This window comes from Carlito syrichta, unplaced genomic scaffold (genome assembly GCF_000164805.1).
Source record: "Carlito syrichta isolate Samal-C Ts95f unplaced genomic scaffold, Tarsius_syrichta-2.0.1 Scaffold308653, whole genome shotgun sequence".
Taxonomy (NCBI): Eukaryota; Metazoa; Chordata; class Mammalia; order Primates; family Tarsiidae; genus Carlito; species Carlito syrichta.
In genome coordinates, this window is record NW_007252749.1 from 156982 (window position 1) to 179600 (window position 22619).

The following is a 22619-nucleotide window of genomic DNA, read 5'->3' on the forward strand; positions in this document are numbered from 1 at the left end:
GCCAGTTAAATGGTGGTGACATTTTTTAAGCCAGAAAATTCCAATGAGCATTAGGCTTGGGGAAAGATTATGTATTAAGTCTTGGAGTTGTTTCACTGAGGTGCCTTTGGGACATCTGAGTGGAGTAGCTTTATACAGGGATGTACAGAGTGGCTTAATCTGCAAATGCACATTTGGATATCATTAATTTATACATGGTAATGGAAGCTGTAGATTTTGATGAGGTTGTTTAGGGAAAAAGTAGGGAAAAGAAAAGAGTGAACGTCTTAAGGAATTCCAACATCTAATAGCCACATGAGAAAGGTGAACCTGGCATACCTGACTAAAAAGGCAACACCAGAGAGGTAGAAAAACAAACAAAAATTCAACATAATTCAACACATGCCACTTTCAAGCCCCAAACTTTTCTAGAAGGAATTTTTTTTTCTTTTAATTAGGCCAAGTTGAAAATGAGCCTTCACTTCCCTGAACTCCCGAAAGACTCAATAAACTGCTGGAATGTTTGGTATAAATCCACTGTAATATCTCACATGGCCCCTAATTAAACATATAAATTGACATTTCTCCTATATACTATGGTAAGCATTTAGTTTGAAGTACTGAGTTGCACAGATTTTCATCCATGAAGCTTTTGATTCATGCAGTACTTAGGACAGTATATGTTAAATCAATGATTTTTGTATTATATGTTTTATTAACTTATTTCTTTAGGTAAATATGTTTACATCCTTTTTCCATTAGTTGAGCCTAACTAAAAAGCTTCTGTTAAATACATACATACAGACTATACCACACCATATCCTTTTACTTCTTGTATATGAACTTTCAAAATGCTCCCAACAGCTTTCTCACTTGTTACAGTCTTATTTACTTTTAAGATTCATATGTTGAGAATAGATAGATATTTTGCTGCCAGATATGTTTCTGTAGTTATAGTCAGTCACTAGACATGGAAAAAAATACTTTATCCACAGCAAATATAATATAGACTTGGTAGACTAAATACTAAAATTCTGACTTGGTATTTTCTTAATGAGTAAATAACAGCTATTTTACCTTGCTAACCACAGTTTTCATTGTCAAAAAAATAAAATAAAATAAATTATTAAAGTGTTCACTGGGCCCATGACCAGAGATCTGTTCCTGAGTTTCTAAAAAGCCAAGGTATCTGTTCAAATCACTGCAAAAAAAGGAAAAAAAAATTCACGTATTTTGTCGCCTAGTCAGTATGACTATAATTTTAACTAAATTTAATGTCAAAACATCTAGCGTGTCACACTTTCATCCTATTTTAATTTTACCAGGTTTTTATTCTTAGTTTTTTTTTTTTTTGTAAATAGGAATTTTATTAGCAAATAGGAAAACTCCCAGCAGTGGGAGAGTCCCAAAAAGGTTGCCTATTCTTAGTCTTAATGCTTTTAGAAGTGAATAAGAAAATGTTGATTGTTGTTCTACAAGGGGAGAAAATATTTTAAAATCAGAAGAAATATATAACTGATATTCTCTATCAGTTTCCCATTTCTGCCTCCCCGCACTTCGGGAGGCAGAGGCGACAGGATTGCCTGAGCCCACATATTCAAGACCAGCCTAGACAACGTGGTGAGACCTCGTCTCTACAATAAATAAAAAAATCAACTGGGCATGGTGGCATCCGCCTGCAGTCCCAGCTACTTGGAAGGCTGACACGGAAGGATCACCTGAGACCACCAGGTCAAGGCTGCAGTGATGGTGTGAGACTCCCACTTAAAATTTAAAAAAAAAAAAAATGTCCATCTGTTAGTCTAAAAATGCCATAAAGGAAGGGAGGCAGCTTTTTATGTTGGCCCCACATATAATATTTACATGCCAAATGATGATTTCAACAACTGAATCATTAAAAAGGAAAGCATCAAAATATGTCTTGGCAGCATTTGTGGGACAAAAGCCAACCGAATGTCCTATGGGGGAAAAATCAAAAGTCACATTCATACATTCCTTTCAAATGAAATCTATGAAGCATCTGTGATTAACTGGCATGTAAGTACCTAACAAAGTGACACAGTTTAAAAGATAATTGTCTCACCACAAGTGAGTATGTAAATGTTTTGGTAATAGGCCTGGTAACTGCCTGCCATTTGTTGTTTTTAGGGTACCACTAGTGTTGTATAGATTTTAATTAACTTAAAAGATTCTAAGGTTTCAATGGGCTAACCCACCCAGGTTTCTCAATTATGTTCTTAATTGTTTTAACTTAAGAAAAATTAGTTTAAATTCAACAATCTCATAAGATGAGAGAAGCCAGTATGCAGTGGAATATTGTCTCTGCAATAGGAAATGATTTTTTTTTTTGAGTTGGAGTCTCACTCTGTCGCCCTGACTGGAGTGTAGTGGCCGCTCCTGGCCACTGCAGCCTTGACCTACTGGGCTCCGGCGATCCTTCTGCCTCAGCCTTCCGAGTAGCTGGAACTACAGGCGCACACTACCACACCCGGCTAAGTTTTTGATTTATCGTAGAGATGGGGTCTCGCCAAGTTGCCCAAGCGGGTCTCGAACCCGTGGGCTCAGGCAATCCACTCACCTCAGCCTCCCAAGGCGCGGGAAGGAAAATATTTTTAAAACATTGTCTCTGACATTGGAGTAGGCTAGAAAGCTGTCAGAGAGAGTCCAGATTCTCCTCAATATAAATATCAGTACTCAGGAAATATTCAGCAACGTTGCAACTATTGAAATCCAGTAGTCATTTGATGCTGGGTAGAATTAAAACTGCAAGGCATCTTAGTTGGGTACACAGTCACTTTATGGAAATATATTCAATAGTGAAGAAATCATTCCCAAAATAGCAACCAAAATAGCTACCTTGGAAAACAAACAGTGACACTTTGGTCAGAACAAGCTTCAAAAGGGCAAATTGTATATGAGCACTGTCCTAGGCTACAAATGCAGTATTTTAATATCAGGTTTCCAAGTTCCAAAGAATATCAGTGGGATTATTTAACAAACTGAAAAGCCATAAGTGAGAGAATAAAATGAGGAGCTCGATTTGTTTTCTGTAGATGTCTTTGCATGAAAAGTATTGCCTGCAGCAGCTAAAGATAACTAAGGAAGAATTTCATTAGTTCCTTCTAGTTTGGGCTCACAAGTCCTACAGATTTCAGACACAATTTTCATACGAAGTCCTTAACTTCCATCAATGTTTCCCAAAGGCCTAGTTGGATGCTAGTTTCAACAATTAATTAACTGCTAACATAGACTAGAGTATTACTTAATAGTTATGAAGGTCCTCATTTGTATTGGGATCTGCAAGGATAATGTCCTATTAAATACATAAAAAGCTATTCTAGGACTCCATTTTCCTATGATGAGAATGGAAAAAGAACATAGAATTTTCTGAAATATTTTTTATGTAGTAATTTAAATAGATAATCTGCTTGATTTATTATTATATAAGACAATACACTCATTTTCAGTTTTGCTGTACTCAATTTTTTATTTTCTTTTTGAGTCGAAGTCTCACTGTCACCCAGGCTAGAGTACAGTGACACACTCATGGCTCTTCGTGGCCTCAACTTTCTGGACTCAAGGTGATCTCCAGTCTTAGCCTCCCAAGTAGCTGGGGTTAGAGGTACATGCAACTACACCTGGCTAATTTATTTTTAATTTTTTTTTTCTGTAGAGACGAGTTCTCATTATATTACACAGAGTGGTCTTGAACTCCTAGGTTCAAGTAATCCTCCCATCTCAGCCTCCCAAATTGCTGGATTACAGATGTGAGCCACAGCACCTAGCCTAAAGCTTTAAACACACACACACACACACACACACACACACACACACACACACACACACTTTTTATTGATACCAATATTTGTACATATTTATTGAATTACATGTGATATTTTGTTATAAGCACAAGTAATGATCAAGTCAGGATATTTAGGGTATCCATCGTTTCATGTATTTATCATTTCTATGTTTTGGGAGCATTTCATGCCTTCTCTTCTGGCTATTTTGAAGTATACAATACATTGTTGTTAACTGTAGTCATCCTACTTTGCTATTGAATATTATCGCTTATTCCTTCTATCTATCTGTATGTTTATACCTATTAGTCAACTCTTCTTCATACTTTACCTCCCCCCACCCCAGACACACACAAGTCCTTCCCAGCCTCTGGTATGTATCATTTCACTCTCTATCTTCATTAGACCAATTATTTTAGCTCCCACATATGAGTTAAGGACATGTGATATTTGTCTTTCTTTGCCTAACTTATTTCACTTAACACAGTGGCCTCCATTCCATTCATATCACTGCAAATTACATAACTTCATTCTTTCTTATGGCTGAGTGGTATTACATTTTGTGTATATACCACATTTACTTAATCCATTCATCCATTGATGTACACTAAGGTTGATTCCATATCACTGTTGCACTAAACATTGGGCAAAGGTATCACTTTGACACACTGATTTCCTTTACTTTGGATAAATACCCAGTAGTGGGATTGCTGGATCTTATGGTAGCTCTATTTTTAGTTTTTTGAGAAATCTCCATCCTGATTTCCATAATGGTTGCACTAATTTACATTCCCACTAACAGTGTATAAGAGTTCCCTTTTCTCCACATCTTCACCAGCATCTGTTTTTGTTTTGTTTTTATAATCATTCGCAAAATTTTCATTTCTAGAAACTGGAAAAAAACAGGTATTTTCACTCTGTATAAAAATTTATTGTCAGCCGGGCTCGGAGGCTCAGCCTCTAATCCCACGCTTTGGGAGGCTGAGGTGAGTGGATTGCCTGAGCCCGCGGGTTCGAGACCTGCCAGGGCAACTTGGCGAGACCTCATCTCTACGATAAATCAAAAAATTAGCCAGGCGTGGTAGTGTGTGCCTGTAGTTCAAGCTACTCGGAAGGCTGAGGCAGAAGGATCGCTGGAGCCCAGCAGGTGGAGACTGCGGTGGCCGGGAGCGGCCACTGCACTCCAGTCTGGGCGACAGAGTGAAACTCCAACTCAAAAAAAAAAAAAATACATATATATGGTCTATTTTTTTCTGTAAGTTAAACTTTTAGTGGATTAAGACCCTCAATTCTTATTTTTAAAAGTGAAAATAGAATTCAGTATTTACTGAGAATCCTGGGAAAGCATTTAAGTGGTAAACTTTGGGCACTTTAATAAGAGTGGGTTATATCATTAGTACAAACATTTCAGGAACATACAAGGGGAAGACAAAAAACAAACAAACAACAACAAAAAATGGAATTATCTTTTGAAGGATGGGCCCCTTGCAGTATTCTTGGAATTTGTTCCTCTGGATCAAACAGTCAACCAAAGTTTTAAGCTGGAAATTCTGAGAAGGTTGCATCACTATTTGTAGAAGAAATGTTCCAAGTTATAGAAAACAGGTGACTGGTTCTTCCTTTATGACAACACACCTGCCCACACTTTGCTGAGCGTTCAGCAGTTTTTGATCCAAAATGGCATGACCCACTCTCCCTAGCCACCCCATCTCACCCTGAGCAACTTTTTTTTTTATTTCCCTGGATGAAAAAAAGTCTTCAAAGGGAAACATTCAGTCAATGAGGACAAGGTATGACAGAAACAAACAAACAAACAAAAACGCAGAGCACTAAAAGGAATCAAAATTGATGAGTTCAAAAACCGTTTTGGAGCAGTGGAAAAAGCGTCTTGACAAGTGTATTGCATCAAACAGAGAATACTTTGAAGGTGGCTGCAATGTAAACATATTAGGATAAATATACAATTTTTTATAAATAAATTCTGGTTTCTTGGGAGTCCCCCCAGTTTTAAATACCATTTTGCTAAACAATTTTGGTAGGAACCGGTAAAAAGCCAATTAAATAATGTTGATTCACAATTCTCCAAGAGATTCCAAATACAGAGAATGGAAACCTGATATGAACTGAGATCTTTTCTTATTAAACATAAATATTCAATACAAAGTTAATAATTTAACTCATATAAAGATCCTAAAGAGTTAAAGTTTGAGTGGCATCCTTTTATGTACCATTAAATACTCCAAGACCAAGGGACCAAATTTCTGTTATATATCAATAATTCCAGTATTTTTTCCTATTAATTACTTATCTTTTTACCTGTTTTATTCTGGTGTTATACACAGTAAGAAGAATCAGTAGAAACGCATTAAGGCAAAGCATATATTTGAATAGGCTGATACTTTTCACCCCAAAAATAAAAGAGCAAGAATTTTGACTGATTATAAAAGTTGTGCATATGTAATCTTCATATTTGGATTAGCTGAGTCTGCCAGAAATACCAGTGAATATTGGAAAGTAATCTCTTAGAAGCAAGAAATTAAAAGTTTATGCAACCAGAACCATCTTTTGCCAACACACCAAAATATGTGAAGCATGAATTCCAATTTCAAGTCATTGCAAAATTCAGAGTCTTTTAAAAACAAGATAATAGTATAATAAGACAGACACAAAGATCACGTTTCTTAATATTTTATGAGATTCCATCCTTTTACTCAAAAAATTTACCACATTGACTGTCACTAAAAAAATTTAAAAAGTCAACATGACAAGAACTATTAAGCTGCTAAGTTTGGACTGAAGACAGATACACCCTTTAGAGAAGGTGATTCTCATTTAATTAGACGAAGAGGAGATAAAACTTTGAGTCTGCAAACTCTGATCCAACTGAACTGTGAATCATGCTCATTTAAACATTTTCCTTTCTTTACATTGTAGTTTGTTTGCTCCATGCAGTTTAAAAACTATTCTGGGATTTGCTTCTAGAAAAAAATGAGTTAACTATATTCTACCTTATCTGTTCTTTTAATTATAATTTTAAAAAAACACCTCTGGGCTAATATGTATCAGAAGACTCTATCAGAACTTGAGAACCAAGCTGATGATAAATTCCCTGTTTTTTGTTTGTTAGTTTGGGAGTTTGGGGATTTTGTTATTTTTGTTTATTTTAGCTTCTATATATTCTAGCCTAAGGGCTAGAGCAGCCCAAACTGTGGAACTGACAATGATTGTAGACAGAAAAAGCCTCAAGAAAAGCCTACTGTGTCTAGTCAGTGACCCACGAAAAGGAGGAAAGACACTATGAAACAAATTTTATTCTTCCTACTCTGGATGAGTGCCACAAACTTGCTGACTCTCCACTCCTGACACCATATGCGCCTTCCCTTATCCACTGCAACTATGCAGCAGATTCTGTGGGATGGAGCCTTGGGTACTCTGTCATCCTATGCCAAGAAAACTCAGAAACAAGCAGTGCCATTTGCTCACCCATCAGCAACCATACTGCTTCCAAGAGTGGATCTCTGCCGACTTGACCGACCTACGCTAGGGAGGCACCGGCAAAAAGACAAAGCCCCTCCCTACCCCCAGAGACACTGTGCCCATAGACATTGCAGGAATAATCCTGGTAACAGTACGGAGAGACAAAGCCCTGAAGCAATACCCAGAAGACAAGTAAGGGGGAGTCTAGAATCAAACAGTGAAGAGAAACTTCTGGTTTTGGTCCAGTTTTGTAAGAAGCTTAGAAGTCACCACTTCATTATAAAAGCAAGTAAAAAAAAAACTAAACAAACAAAAAAAATGGCAAGTCTCCTTGAATCTGTCAGAAAGTGAGGTCACAGAGAAAGCCACTGCCCCTAACACTGGAAAGACAGACAGCTGACTACAGAAAAATCGCAATTTACTGGAGCAGAAACCTCCACAAGAACAAGCACCAGCGTAGGGAAATCTGAACTGGAATTGAAGAATAGCTTGATGGTCAGTGTGAAAAGTCTGAGAGTTTAAAACTCAGGAGATCCTAGTCTTAGGGGGATCTCCCACTTTTTTCTTTTTCTTTTTCTTTTTTTTTAGTTTTACTTCTAGGAGACCAATTTGGTTCCCACAGTGAATATCAGAAAAAAACTTCCTCATGCTTCTGGCAGGAGGAGGAGAAAGGGACCTATTTTGAAATACTCCAGAACATTCTGTTCTTAACGAGGCCTACCCTAAAAATAAACTGTTATATAACAGAACCTAACCCGCTGGGGTTTTATCAGAGCCTGGCCTGAGAGAATGGAAACACCCAAACTCCAGTCCTCTCTATCCATCCTATCCCATCTAAGGGGAAAAACACTGAGAAACACTGATGACATTCACAGCCCAGAGGCAAAGACTCACCAGAAGTCTGAAACCTAATCCTAGGGGTATAGAATGCTTTCTCTGTCCCTACTGCTACCACTACGTCACTAAAGGCCTAGTTATTGGAATTATTTTTGCCCAGTACATTATGTCCATACTTCAATGAAAAACTAAAAGACATATTAAACAGCAAAAAACACAGTTTGAAGATACCGAACGAGCATCGGAAACAAAGTCTAAGATGGTAGGAATGTTGAAATTACCAGAGCATAATTTCTTAAATTATGATTAATATACTAAGAGCTTTAGTAGAAGTTGCTAAGACAACTTGCAAGAACAGATGATCAATGTAAACTAATCAGAAAGTTGGAAATTATAAGAAAAAATAGAAAAAGAAAAGCTAGAAATCAAAATATCTGTAATATAAATTAAGAATGCCTTTAATGGGTTTATTGGTAAACTGAGCATGGTGAAAGAAAGAATCTTCGAGTTTGATAACACCGCAATAGAAATTTTAAAAACTAAAAAGCAAGAAGAAAAATGAAAAAAAGTTTACAAACAAAACGAAATACTCAAGAACTATGGGAAAACTACAAAAGGTATAACACACATATAATATTAGAAATAACAGAAAGAGAAGAAAGAGAGATAAATGGGAGCAATATTTATAGCAATAATGGCTGAGAATTTTCCTTAAATTAATGCCTGACACAAAACTATAAATCTAGGAATTTAAAAAATGTCAAGCAGGATAAATGTAAAAAAAAAAAAGAAAAAGAAGAAAAGAGAGGGGAAGGGGAGGAACTAAATGTGCATGTAGGCATATCATATTCAAACTTCAAAAAACCAAGATAAAAAAAATTTTGAAAAAAGCTGGGGGAGGGAATACCTTGCCTAAAGAGGAGCAAAGGTAACACTCACATATGAGTCTATCCAAGTTATTACAAAAATTTAGAGTCCTTTAAAAACAAGACAATAGTATAATAGGACAGACACAAAAGTCATGTGTTTCTTAATGTTTTATGAAATTCTATCCTTTTACTCAAAAAAATTACCTCATTGACTGTCACTAAAAATTTCTTAAAAGCCAACATGACAAGAAGTATTAAACTGCTAAGTTTGGACTGAAAAGTTTGGACATATGAAAGAAAAAAGCGCAGTGAAATATTTAAAATGTCCAAAAAAAGCGCCAATCTAAAATTTCATATGGTACAAAATTATCTTTCAAAAGTTAAGCAGAAATAAACTTTCTCAGACAAACAAACATTAAAACATTGAAGGAATTGTTGCCAGTAGACCCGCTTTGCAAGAATGTTAAAAAGAAACTCTTCAGGAAGAAGGAAATAATATCAGTCAGAAACTTGGATCAATAAAATTAAAGAAAGCCTCAGAAATGAAGGTAAAATCAAAACTTTTCTTTTTCTTTTTCTTAACTGATCCCATATATAACAGTTTGTTCAAAAATACTAAATAATAATTTATTCACATATATTCATATATGAATGCTTATACATATATATGCTTATACATAAGTGAAATAAATGACAGCAATGATGCAAGGACTGAGAAGGAGGAATTAGGAATATTTTGTTATTATAAAGTTCTTGCACTGCCTATGAAGTTATATAGTATTATTTAAATGTGGACTTAGTTAGTTGTAAATGTATATTGCAAAAAATAGGTTAACCACTAAAAAGGTTTTTATAAAAGTTTACTTGATATTCTAAAAGAGAAGAAAAAATTAAATCATATAAAATGTTCAATTATAACCACCAAATACAAAAAAAAGGGCAAAAATAGAAACAAATAATGAGGGCAACAAATTGAAAACAATTACAAATATTTCAGATATTAGTCCAATTATGTCAATGATCATTTAGTATCAATGATATATACCGTTTTTAATACAGATTATCAGACTAGATCAAAAAACAAGACTCAACTATATATGCCTGGAAGAAACCAGTTTTAAATATAAAGACACATATGAGGGGACCCCAAAAAACCCCTTTTTTATTTATAAAAAACTGTGTATTTATTCTTACATGTTTGAACTTGTCACCTTCAAAGTACTCTCTGTTTGATGCAGCATACCTATCATGAAGCTTTGTTCATTGCTCAAAACAATTTTTGAACTTGTCAGTTTTAATGTCTTTTAGTGCTTCTGCTGTTTTTTGTTTCGCCTCTTCTAAATCAGCAAAATGTTTCCCTTTGAAGGACTTTTATCATCTGGGGAAACAAATAAGTCGCTCAGGGTGAGACTGAGTAAATAGGGAGGATGGGGAATGGGGGTCATGCTGTTTTTGTTTCAAAACTGTTGAACACTCAATGCAGTGTGGGCAGGTGCATTGTCACAGTGGAAGAACTGGTCACCTATTTGCCACAACTCAGGATGTTTTTTCCACAAATCATGATGCAACCTTCTCAGAACTTCCAAATAAAAAACTTTGGTTGATTGTTTGATCCAGAGGAACAAATTCTGAGTGTACTATAGGGGTCTCACCCTCCCAAAAGATAATTTCAGTTTTTTGGGTTCCCCCCTTGCAGATTAAAGTAAAGAGACAGGGAAATTTATACCATGCTAACACTAATTAGAAGAAAGTGGTAGTAGCTATATTAATTTCAAGCAGAGTAGACTTCAGAGCAAGAAAAGTTATCATGGGTAAAGAAAGTATTATATAACAGTAAAAATGTCAACAATCCAGGAAGACAAAATGATCCTTAATGTGTCTGTATTTAACAGTGGAACGTCAAAGTACATCAGGCAAAAACTGAAAGAACTGCAAGGAGAAATAGATGCATCAATTATTATGGTTGGAGACCCTATTACAGTTGGAGACACCCCAAGAATTGACAGATGTAGCTGACAGAAAAATCAGTAAAACATTACTGAATTCAATAGCATCTTCAATAAATGTAATTAACATCTATGAAACTTTATTCCATGATAACAGATTACACACTTTTCTCAAACTTACATAAAAGAGTCACCAAGATAGATCACATTTTGAACCATAAAACACTCTGTAACAAATTTGAAAGAATATATATCAAATAGTGTGTGTTTTTGTATAATAATGGAATTAAATTAGAAATCAACAGAAAGATAACAGATTATTGGGGATTAAACAAACACATTTCTAAATGACACATGGTAGAAAAAGAAATTTCAAGAGAAACTTAAAAATATTTTAACTAAATAAAAAATTAAATGCAACTTATCAAAATTGGTAAGATGTAGCCAAAACAGTGCTTGGAGAGAAATTTATAGCATTAAATTCATAACTAAAAATCTAAAATCAGTTACATAAACTTCTACCTTAAAAACTAGAAAAAATAAATTCAAAAGAAGCAGAAGGAATATTTTTTAAATGGAAAAATAATGGCTCAATATTTCTAATATACTTTGGTATTGCAAAGTAATTTTGGATATATTTCTTTTTAAATTGTATTAATTTTTAAAAGCTTTAAAGCTCTCTATGAATAATTATAAAACACAGCTCTAGTTTATTAACAAGAATTAGGATTGGACCCAAACATCAGTGAAATTTAATAGTAAGTATGTTTTTGTTCTGTTTAGGGAACTTTTAGCAGAATGAAAAGACCAGTTGCAAACATGAATAAAATATTTGCAAACTGCACATCAGATTAAGGACTTGCATTCAGAATACATAAAGAACTGAACAATTAAAAGTCAACAATTTAAAAACTGGGCAGAAGAATTTAACAGATATCTCACCAAAGAAGATATATGGGTGAAAAATAAGCATGTGAAAAGATGATCAACATCACCAATCATTATGGAAATGCAAATTAAAAGCACAATAGGATACCATTACACACCTATTAGAATGGTTTAAATAGAGTAATGACACTACCAAGTACTTAAAAGGGGAGAAGAAACAGGACCGGCAACCACTTCTGGTGGGAATGTGAAACAGCACAGTCACACTGAAAAAGTTTGGAAGTTTCTTACAACCTTACACATACACTTACCAAAAAACCCAGTAAACTCATGATTAGGTATTTATCCTAAAGTAACAAAAACTATTTTCACACAAAAATCTGTACTCAAACGTGTATAACAGCACTATTTATAATAGCCCCAAATTAGAAACAACCCATATGAACTTCAGTGGGTGAATGGATACATAAACTCATTAATACTTCCACACAGTGAAATACTACACAGCAATATAAAAAGACAAGTTATTGATACATGAAATAATTAGGATGGTTCTTAAATGTATTTTCCTAAAGGAAATAATGCAGTCTCAAAGGTTACCTACTGTATAATCCATTTATATGAAATTTTAAGGAAGGCAAAAGTATAGCAACAGAGAAAGTATAGTTACCATAGCTAGAACATAAAGGTAACATTATGAGAAAATTCTTTGCAATGTTGCAATTGTTCTACAATCTTTCTGTGTTAATGACTACAGAATCTATATAATTCATAGCACTGTACAGCAAAAGTAGACTTTAATCTACGTAAATTTTAAAACATTTTTAAAAGTCCTAGGGATGTGTAGGGACTTTGTGTGACTTAAATTGAAAGAAATTATCGGGATTTAAGAGTATAGTAAAATGTTGAAACGCCACACCATTTAAAGAACACATATATGTAAGTACTTAAAACTCTTCACTACCACCCAGGCAGGGATGAGGGGAATTTGGAAAATATGAACATCTGCATGAGAAGAATTGACATGAGAGAGATACCTGGTATCTACTACAAATAGAAGCTGTGGTCATTTTCCAGGTGAAATAACTACAATACTGTCTTTAGGTCCACTCTGTTCCTAAACACTCATTGTAATAAAATACCAGTATTCATTGTTACCTCTTCAATAGCACCTGCAGAAATCCTGTGACCTGCAACATTTATGACATCATCAACTCGAGACATAACATACAAATAGCCTTCTTCATCCATGTAACCAGCATCCATGGTATCATAGTATCCCTGAAAACAAGAAAAAAAATTATGTCTAATTAGCATGTAGTGCTAGGTAATGTAATCTTTTCAAAACTTGGTAAGTATAAAATGTGTAGAAGTGGATTTACTCTGTGTACTTGACTTTTTTTCATAACTAGACTATTAAATTAAATTACTTTTTATTTGGGGAGTTTACTAAGAATCTCTTTTCTTCTCTAACAGCCAAGAATAAGCCAAAGTGTTTTTATATATGTTCGAGTTGAGTGTTTGGATTTAGAGTTGTAAAGTTTATGAACCCAATTTATTTTTTTAAATGGAAAAGTAATAGTTCAATATTTCTAATATACTTTGGTATTGCAAAGTAATTTTTGATAGATTTCTTTTTTAATTGTATTAATTTTCAAAAACCTTAAAACTTCCTGTGAATAATTATAAAACAGAGCCCTAGTTTATTAACATGAATTAAGATTGGACTCAAGCATCAGTGAAATTTATTAGTAAGTATGAGATTTAGTTTTCAGTCAACTCACAGTAGCACATTTTTGCTGGTCCAGAAATTACATAGAATGAAGAATTGAGAAGAATAAGTAGAAATAAATAAATATTACTTTCCTTAATGCTCCTAAATTATCCTGATACTTATGTTTGTGAGCATGAGCCTTAGTACAAGTCACTATTTGTGTTTCTTAGTTTTTCTGAGACTCAGCATGCTCATCTATTAAACGGGATAATGAGTTCTACCTTATAAGGTTTCTGTGAACCACACATGAAACACTGTCGGTAAACTAAAGAGGACAGACCCTAGCACATAATGAGACATCAATAATTGACAGTTTTTACGGCAATTACTATTATTACTACTATAAGAGAGGCAACTTAGGGTATTAGTCAGGAGCACAAACTCTAGATTCATGTTATTTCAGTTCAAATCTCTGCTCTAACACTTCTAACCTATGTTAATTCCAGGCAAGTTACTTAACCCTTCTATGCTATTATTAATCCCTCATTAGAGGTCTAAGGTCAGGTAACAAGACAGAGTATAGAGTTACTTCATATAGTTTAACCATGAACTAGGTCTTTGAGAAAGCTTTAGTGTTAGAGGTGATCATGTTACAGACACATGCACATATCATTTGCCATTGTCAGATTATAATTAACTATATTCAGTGTCTGTACTCTGACTATTTAACTGTGACCAGTCAGGTAGATAGATTGAACTGATTGGAGTCAACTGTACTGACAAATTTTCCCTGTCACAGTCTATCAGGTGCATATTTAATCTTGGTAACTGAGGTCATTCAACTCTGAGATCTCTTTCTAAAAAAAGCTATTTTAATTCTTGTCATTTATCTAGTTGATTAGGTTATCTGTCCTTCCTTCACAAATAATAAAGAGAGGATGCTAAATACCTGGACAAACTTTTAAGATGAAATTCTAATCATTCATTCCTTCTTACCTACTGCATAATGAGGACCAGGTAACACTCTAAGTAAAAAAACCATAAGCAAAAGACAAAAGAAATGTGAATAGGGAACTCTGACGTGTGTATCATGAAATGCTGTTGTTAACTCAACACATATGGCCATGGCATGTAGTGACAGGTCAATAACAAAATAGGAAGGCACTCTTTGTTATCCATGGCACTGGGGGTTGGGCTTTGAGAACACTATTTTTATCCTGTATCTGTATTTTTTAAATGGGATTTTAAATAAAGAGCCAGAGAACATTCAAGGAAGGATGTCAAAAACAGATGAAGAGATGGAAAAATACAATTTCTGGGCAAGCCAAATAAATTTTGCTCACATAGCCAGGAAAAGAGTAGGTTAAGGGTTTTAATGACATTGTATAATTCTGATTAGTTGCTCTCAGTCTGTACAGAGGAATCCAGTAGATGAAATAATAAAGTCCAAAAAACATTTTGATTGAACAGAAAATTACCTGATAGAGAGGACCATTAAATTCTAGGAAAAGCTGCTATAGAAAACTAAGGAATTTCTATGTCTACACACTGATAATATACATAAAAATGGCTTATTTAGATAATTGATTTGGATATTCTTATCCCTGAGAACTGGAAACTGGTCCAGATAACCTTTAAAAGTTTCTTTTTGATCTATGATTCTAGAAGCAAGTTTTTCAATTCAACAGGCAAGAATTACAGAGATGTACACAAGAAGATTTTTAAAAAGCACATTAACATTCTTACAGGAAATTTTTCAAAGTATAAATGCTTGAATGCTTCCTGATTCTTCCAGAGTCCCGAAAAAGCCCCAGGTGGTAATGGCAACCTTATATAAAAACAGAGCAGTTAAAATTATGGTGAAAGTAGTAATAAAGACATCAATTAGAACTATTATTTTTCCAGAGTGATGGATAATTACAATTCAAATCCCAAACTGAAATATAACCTCTAATCAATTGGACAGATCATGTGTAATTGAGGACTATATAGTTGACTACTGCACAACAGAATTATTGAAGAATGACTGTGGTTTCTAGAAAATGCACAAAAGGCACAAGTATTTGGAATTTAAATAGTTATTAGAAATAGTTATTGTTTCAATAAAAATATAATATCTGCAAAAAGAACCAAAAATGTGTCATTGAATTACTTGTTAAGAAAAATATTCTTTCAACATAGAAAAATTAACTTTTTTTTTAAGTAACAGGGTACTAACGGTCACCTTTGCCTGTCTCTGTGTAATGAAATTTTCCAATTAAACATCCAGTATTTAAATGTATCTCCATAGTCAACCAGCCTCCTTCCTCTGGGAACTCCCTCTTACTATTCATTTTTTTTTTTTTTTAATCATGACCATCCAGACCTATGAGGCATGATATTGCTCGTTCCTGTGAATACATGGAAATACTTCAGCATATAAAATATAAGAGACCATATATATTTTCTTTCTAGCCAGCTTTCTCTTATACTTCCTTTTTCTTTTCATAGAGTCAAACAGGTATTACACACATGGCAAGGACTTAACCTTTATCTATCTATTATCTATCTGTCTTTCTATCTATCTATCATCTATCAATTATATCTATGTTTATATAAATAAATGAAACTCTCATATCAGTTCCTTGTAGAAAGTGTCTACTAACAAAGATTGCTTTCTGGACACAGAATCCTTTTAGATACTTCATAGTTTGGAAATGTAGATACTGTAAAGTCTGAGAACTTTCAAACACCTATCCTCTCATACTTACACAATAAAAACACTAAATGGAGTGGTGAATTTACAGTTCTAATGCTGAGAAATTGAAAATGAAGTAGAGATGGCTACTGTCCACATGAGGCAACATCACACACCCTGCCCACAAGAAGCATTTTCAGGTCTGATAGGACAAGAAAAAAGCAGGTGCTTGGAAGTCTACCCCCATATTAAGCTTCTATGACACTGAATCTTATTCCCTCCTTCTGTCAGGAAGAAAATGCTGTAACAAGTGGGAAGAACTGCTAATGCCCCTTGGGCAACCCCGCTGACATTGCCCATCTCCACCATGCCTGGCCTCCCAGTAGTGATCTTGGTGAGACCTTTTTCCTCGCTAAGTGTTCTTTTTCAAAATTATTGTTTTTTATTTTTTTAAATTTATGTATTTATTATAAAGATGTGGGGTACAATTCAGGGTTACGTCTACAAACATTGATCATGCAGGTACCCTTGTTGATGAGGTATGCCCTCCCTCCCCTAGCAGTTTCCCTCAACTGCCAGTCCCACCCCCCCTCTAAAATTATTTTAAGACAGAGGAAATAGGCTCCCTCAATATTTATGGGCCTCTTATAACTAAATAAAATTCATGTGAGGGTATTTTGCCAACTATAAAAAAAGCTATAGAAAAACTGGTGTGCTCTTGTTATTGCTGTTGTTGCTATTACGGTTTATCGCTAAATCTGTGTGAAGGCAACAAGTGGAAGCCAATAATTCTTCTAGGTTCTTTTAACTGACTTTACTATGTGACTGTTTCTCAATCACCATGTATATATTTTCACACCATCTGTTTGTTTTAATTATTACATGTACAAAAAAGTGTAAAATCATTGATTATTAAGCACTGAAATAAAATATGCATATGACAATTACTAAAAATCAATTGAGTGACATTTTCAGGGTGCTGAAGATAAAGAAGACCCTAAGAAAAATGGCAAATCAAATGCCTATATGGGCCACAGGGATCTTAGAGAGTGAAGCAGATTAGATGTAAAATAAGAAACAATAAACCTGATGGAGATTCATTCCGCTTGTACTTTAAATAAGAGATAATTTTCAGTGTCTTCCAAGAAATTTATCACAATATAGTTCTTTGTGTCTTTCGCGGTGCCGTGTTTGACAAATACATGGGTACTATAAATTATCTCTTTACTAGACTAAAGATAAATAAAGATAATTGTGATAATAAATGGCAGCTGGCCTTCATGCTGGATTGAAGACAATAGAGAGGGGTGTGGTCTGAAACAAATTAGAACACACATGCCAGGTAAAATGGGAACCGCTGTTTCTTATTACCGCGTGTTTGCTGACATACAGGAATGCTGATGCAAATATTTAAACACATATTACTCATACTGAGAACTATGCACATCAAATAACATGTTGCTTTAAAAGTGTGTGTTTTTAAAAAAAATTTTATCTATCCTAAATCAAAGATTCTGGTCCATCAGGATATATACTACCTCCTCACAATAGAGACACCTACATGTTTTTATACATAGTCCAAATGAGTACATAGTGTATTGTACATGGTCTGAGTTTCCTGGTAACCTAGCATGTACCTAATTCAGTGTATATAAATGGGTTCAAGAGGAAGTCACTTAGATTTGCAACTTCTATTCTTAAAAGAAAAATGATCTGATAGACTGTTTTTCCTTGCTTCCTGAGATAAATACGGTGCTAGTGATTAGTAACAGATAATGTTCTTACAATTAATCGAAGCCTACAGGATGAAAGCATATGCAGCCTTCTCCCACTAAACTAATGATGACAATAATAAGCCTTAAGGACACAAGTTTCCTGAGCTGTGGCACAAAACTTTAAATGTCTGCAAAAATTTTCTGAAGAACAAGGACAAGATGTATTTTTATACCACCTCAAATTCCTACCAGAAAAGTTTGGATAAGTTTGTATATACCCATAGACCTTGGGAATTAATAATAGCAAAACATGAGGTGCATGAACACTGAGGAATCTTTGAATTTCCTAAAATATAGTGTAAAATTTGGCTGTATGTACATTTCTAAGGAGAAGGTCTTTGCTTTTCATCCAATTATCAGAAAGTTGGTGACTATCAGCAAATATTAAAATCTCTGTTCAATGGAAATAGAATCTCAACCTAAAATGTATTTCAGTGGTAATAATAGGCAATCCTGAGCATATCTGAATGTACTTTTAACCTTAATCATTAGAAATTAAATATATATATCAGCTCTTTCTTTTACCTCCAGAACCCTTGGAGAAGGACATCATATGTTTAGCGTCTTCTTTTTGTACTAAAGAAGTAATTGCTAATAAATATTATACACAGTGGTACGGAGATGGTAATAAGGCAAATAAGAAAAGGGGTAAGAAACGGAGAAAGAAGGAAAGATGGGAAAAAAGAAGGACAGGGTCCCAGAATATTTAAAAAAGCAAAGCAGGTGCTGGAATCCTCCAAATCATCCTGCAGAAGCAGCTACCAGACAACTCAATATATGCAATATGTCGTAGATATTGTATACGATAGGAAATATCACAAGGAGGGAGTGAGCTCAGAAAGTCTGACACACAGGAAACGATTTATGATTCCAAAGAGCAAGTCCATGAAGCTCAGAAGGGAATAGTAAAGAAAGGCACGTCATGCTATGTGACTAATATTCCTAAACCCTTCCTTCCCTTTCATTTATTTCTACTTTCCATTAATTTGTTTTCCATTCAGCCAGTAAATCAACAAATGTATACTGATTTTTTAAAATATGTAAAGTACAGCAATATAGGCTGGGAAAAATAAAGTAAATATCGTGTACACAAGTATAAACAGTCTGCTCAATCTAACCATCACTTAGGATGTGTGTGTGCGTGCGTGTGTGTGTGTGTGTGTACACAGTGTGAAAGAAGAATTACTTTGCAAATAAAGCAAGGAACACATTCCAAGCAGCCATAAACAACATGAATGTGTGATGGTTAATTTTGTGTGTCAACTTGGCCAAGGTACCCAGATATTTGTACTTGGTCAAACATTCTAGTGTTTTTATTAAGGCATTTTAAAATATGAGACTACCATTTAAATTAGTAGACTTGGCACAAAGCAGATAACCTCCCACAACATTAATGAGCCTCATCAACCAGATGAAGGTCTTAAAAGAACAAAGGACTGACCTTCCAGAAAAAAGAGTAAATTCTGCCTCCAGATTCAAAGGGCAGCTTTTCCCTGGGTCTACAGCCTGCTGGTCTACCCTGCAAATTTTGTACTTTCCAGACTTTATAATCACAGTAGCCAATTCCTTAAAATAGATCTCTCTTTAGATATATGCATCCTATTGGTTTTGTTTCTCTGGAGACCACTGACTAGTACTATAGGCACATGAGAATGCTGAACTACTAACGTGTTTTTTTTCTTTAAGGAATAAAAGATGTAATCATATCTTTGTTCTAGGAATAATGCTGAAACTAGTGAGATGAACTGAATAACTTGAAGTCACAGTATGAAGATTAAAATTAAGTGTGAGTGATGAAGAAGAGAGAAGAATCAAAGCTGACTCTGAAGTTTCTATTCTAGATCAATTGATGCCAACACAAAGTGTGCAATGTAGCAAAATCAATATTTTCATGGGAAGTGGCAACTGGGGCTTGTAGAGGTAGAGAGGAGATAGAATTCAGTTTAGTTGTTGAATTTTAGAAACATTATAAGTGCAGCTGTCAAATAATGTCAATAAATACATGTCTGAAAATCAAAAGGGTGAGAGCCTAGTTGAATATATAGATATGCTCATCATATGTAGCTAGGTCATTACAGAAATCTCTGAAATCAGTGAGATGATTAAGAGAGAGCGTATACAAGAGGGGGAAAAATCTAGAGCCATACATCATATTCAAAAAGTGTTAAAAATAAAAGAACATTGAACAAAAGGAAAATGAAAATCAGAGATGTAGGAGAACCAAGATATGTAGTATCTTTGAGCCACTAGAGCAGAGTTTTAATAAAGAGTGAGGGTTCAACAAGGTCAAATGAAGTACAAATTTTGTTTGAAAGGCATTCAACAGTGGTCACGATTTAGTAATTGAAATGTTTGAGCAGCTTCAGTTTTGCAATTTCAATGGAGTGGAGCAAGCAATAGCTGGAGTAATGAAGGAGTAAACAGGAAGTGGCGGCAATAAGGAATTGTGAAACGTGATTGACTATGGGTAACTGAATCTGCAAGAAGTGAAACTGAGGACAAGGGAGGACGGCTGTGTGTGTTTGTGTTGGGGGCAGGGAGTAGTGTATAAACATGTGAGAAGAAAACATGATCAGTGAAAAACATTGTGAGAAGAGAAGCAGTAAGAACCGGAGATTATACTATACTATCTAAAATTGTGTGGGTGACTGGAAGGAGAGATATATGTCAGTGGTTTAATACAGAGAGGCAGGCTGATTTAGAATGGGAAACGTATGAATGAAAGTAGCCAGTGGAGAGAGGTTGAAGGTATCAAAGTTAGAGAAGAAAACTCTAGAGGAGACATTTAATTGTTTTATTTATTCACTTATTTATTTATGCATTAAAAACCAGACATTTATTTTCATCAATCAATATTTATTGAGTGTTTGGTATTGCTCAGTCACTGTGCCAGGCATTAATGATACAAAGATATAAACTATGGTCACAGACACCTGGAGATTCTTGCACATCATGAGTTACAATAGATTTAGTATTTTTATAATACAGATAGGGAGGAAGACTTTAGTGAATGACACATACTCTATTAAGTTAATGAAATAGCATCAGTGCACATTATTAACTAAAAAGGGTTACTTGAACACAAGGACTGCAATACTTTGGCAGTTTATATAATAACAGAAAAGGCTACTAAGTGACTAAGGGCGAGTAGTATAGACAGTGTGGATATGCTGGACCTTAGGATGATTCATACCTTGGGTAGGACTGAGTAGGATGGTGCAAGATTTCATCATACTACTCAGAATAACAAGCAATTTAAAACAGAGGATTTATTTCTTTCTAAAATTTTCTACTTAATTGTGAAACATGATTGACTATGGGTAACTGAATCTGCAAGAAGTGAAACTGAGGTCAAGGGAGGACTGCTGTGTGTGTGTGTTGGGGGCAGGGAGTAGTGTATAAACATGTGAGAAGAAAACATGATCAGTGAAAAACATTGTGAGAAGAGAAGCAGTAAGAACCAGATGTACATGAACTAGAGCAGATTTGTGTGTGTGTGTGTGTGTGTGTGTGTGTGTGTGTGTGTGTGTGTGTATGTATGTGTGTGTGTTTGTTGGAATCTCTGTTGTCTACCGTGTTTGTTGGAATCTCTGTTGTCTACCGTGCAGTAGCATGGCTCATCACAGCTTTGACCTCCTGGGCTCAGGCAATCCTTCTTCCTCAGCCTCCCAAGTACCTGGCACTATAGGCACATGGCACCATACCCAGATAATGTTTTTTTATGTTTTGTAAGGGTGAAGTCTCACTGTGTTGCCTAGGCTGGTCTCAAACTCCTGGGCTCAAGCAATCTTTGCACCTCGGGCACCTCAAAAGTGTTGGGATTACAGGTGTGAGCCACTACGCCTAGCCGATCTTCCTCCCTCCCTCCCTTCAATATTACAAATGAACACATTTATTCTTATTGTTTTCCTAACGATTATTACACATTAAGTGCAGGTCTTCCTTCTGGAATAGTGGGTGCACTGGGGGTCTTTTTCTCAAGTTACAGAAAAATAACTCCTTTTTCTGTAGTTGTAATAATATAAAAATGCATTTGGCTGGCAGAAGGAAGAGATATGAAACGTACTGGTTAATGTCCACATTCATCCTTCAAATTTGACCCCAACTCTTACAAGCTGAGTGAAAAAGGGGGGTTTGCTACAACTCCTCCAATTGTAAATCAGAAAATCCTCTTAGAGAATATACTTTCCAAAGAGACCATTCTGAAAGAGAAAGAGGAAAAACTGAGGCAGCAATGATATCTTTATGGGAAAGATGATCCTAAGTGCTGAGAAGTCCTTAGAGAGCTAGGACAGGAAGGACATGCCCATCACCCTAGAAGGAAACACGTTTCTGAACAATCTGAAAAACGAACAAACAGAACTACTAGGTGCCTCCTATTCCAGATAAAAGACGACCTGCAGTCGCTGCTGTATCAGGAATTTCCATGGCAACAGAAATAAATTGAAGGCATAATTCCTGTTCTCTAGAGAATTCTGGAGCTAAATTCCAACTTTGCACTTCCAGTATAGCCTATGGGGTCCTTAGGCTCTGCTTTCATTTGAAGTTACTTTTTATCTCCCTAGCAGAGACTGACTAGGCCATAGTTTCTTTCTTCTGGGGCAGACAAGAGATTGGGTAATAATATGAGTTTCAGCTGTGCAACTACTAATGATAC

The 22619-nt window shown here is 35.1% G+C and overlaps 1 protein-coding gene across 1 annotated transcript in view; it reads right to left on the reverse strand.

Moving 5' to 3' along the window:
- ACSS3 (acyl-CoA synthetase short chain family member 3) overlaps positions 1-22619 on the reverse strand; it is a 171473-nt gene that overhangs the window by 4218 nt on the left and 144636 nt on the right. The window contains exons 12-13 of the mRNA XM_008065550.2: positions 15257-15338; positions 12955-13077 (exon numbers count right to left, since the gene is read on the reverse strand). Of these exons, the coding sequence (XP_008063741.1) occupies positions 12955-13077; positions 15257-15338 (205 nt within the window). The remainder of the gene's footprint in view (positions 1-12954; positions 13078-15256; positions 15339-22619) is intronic.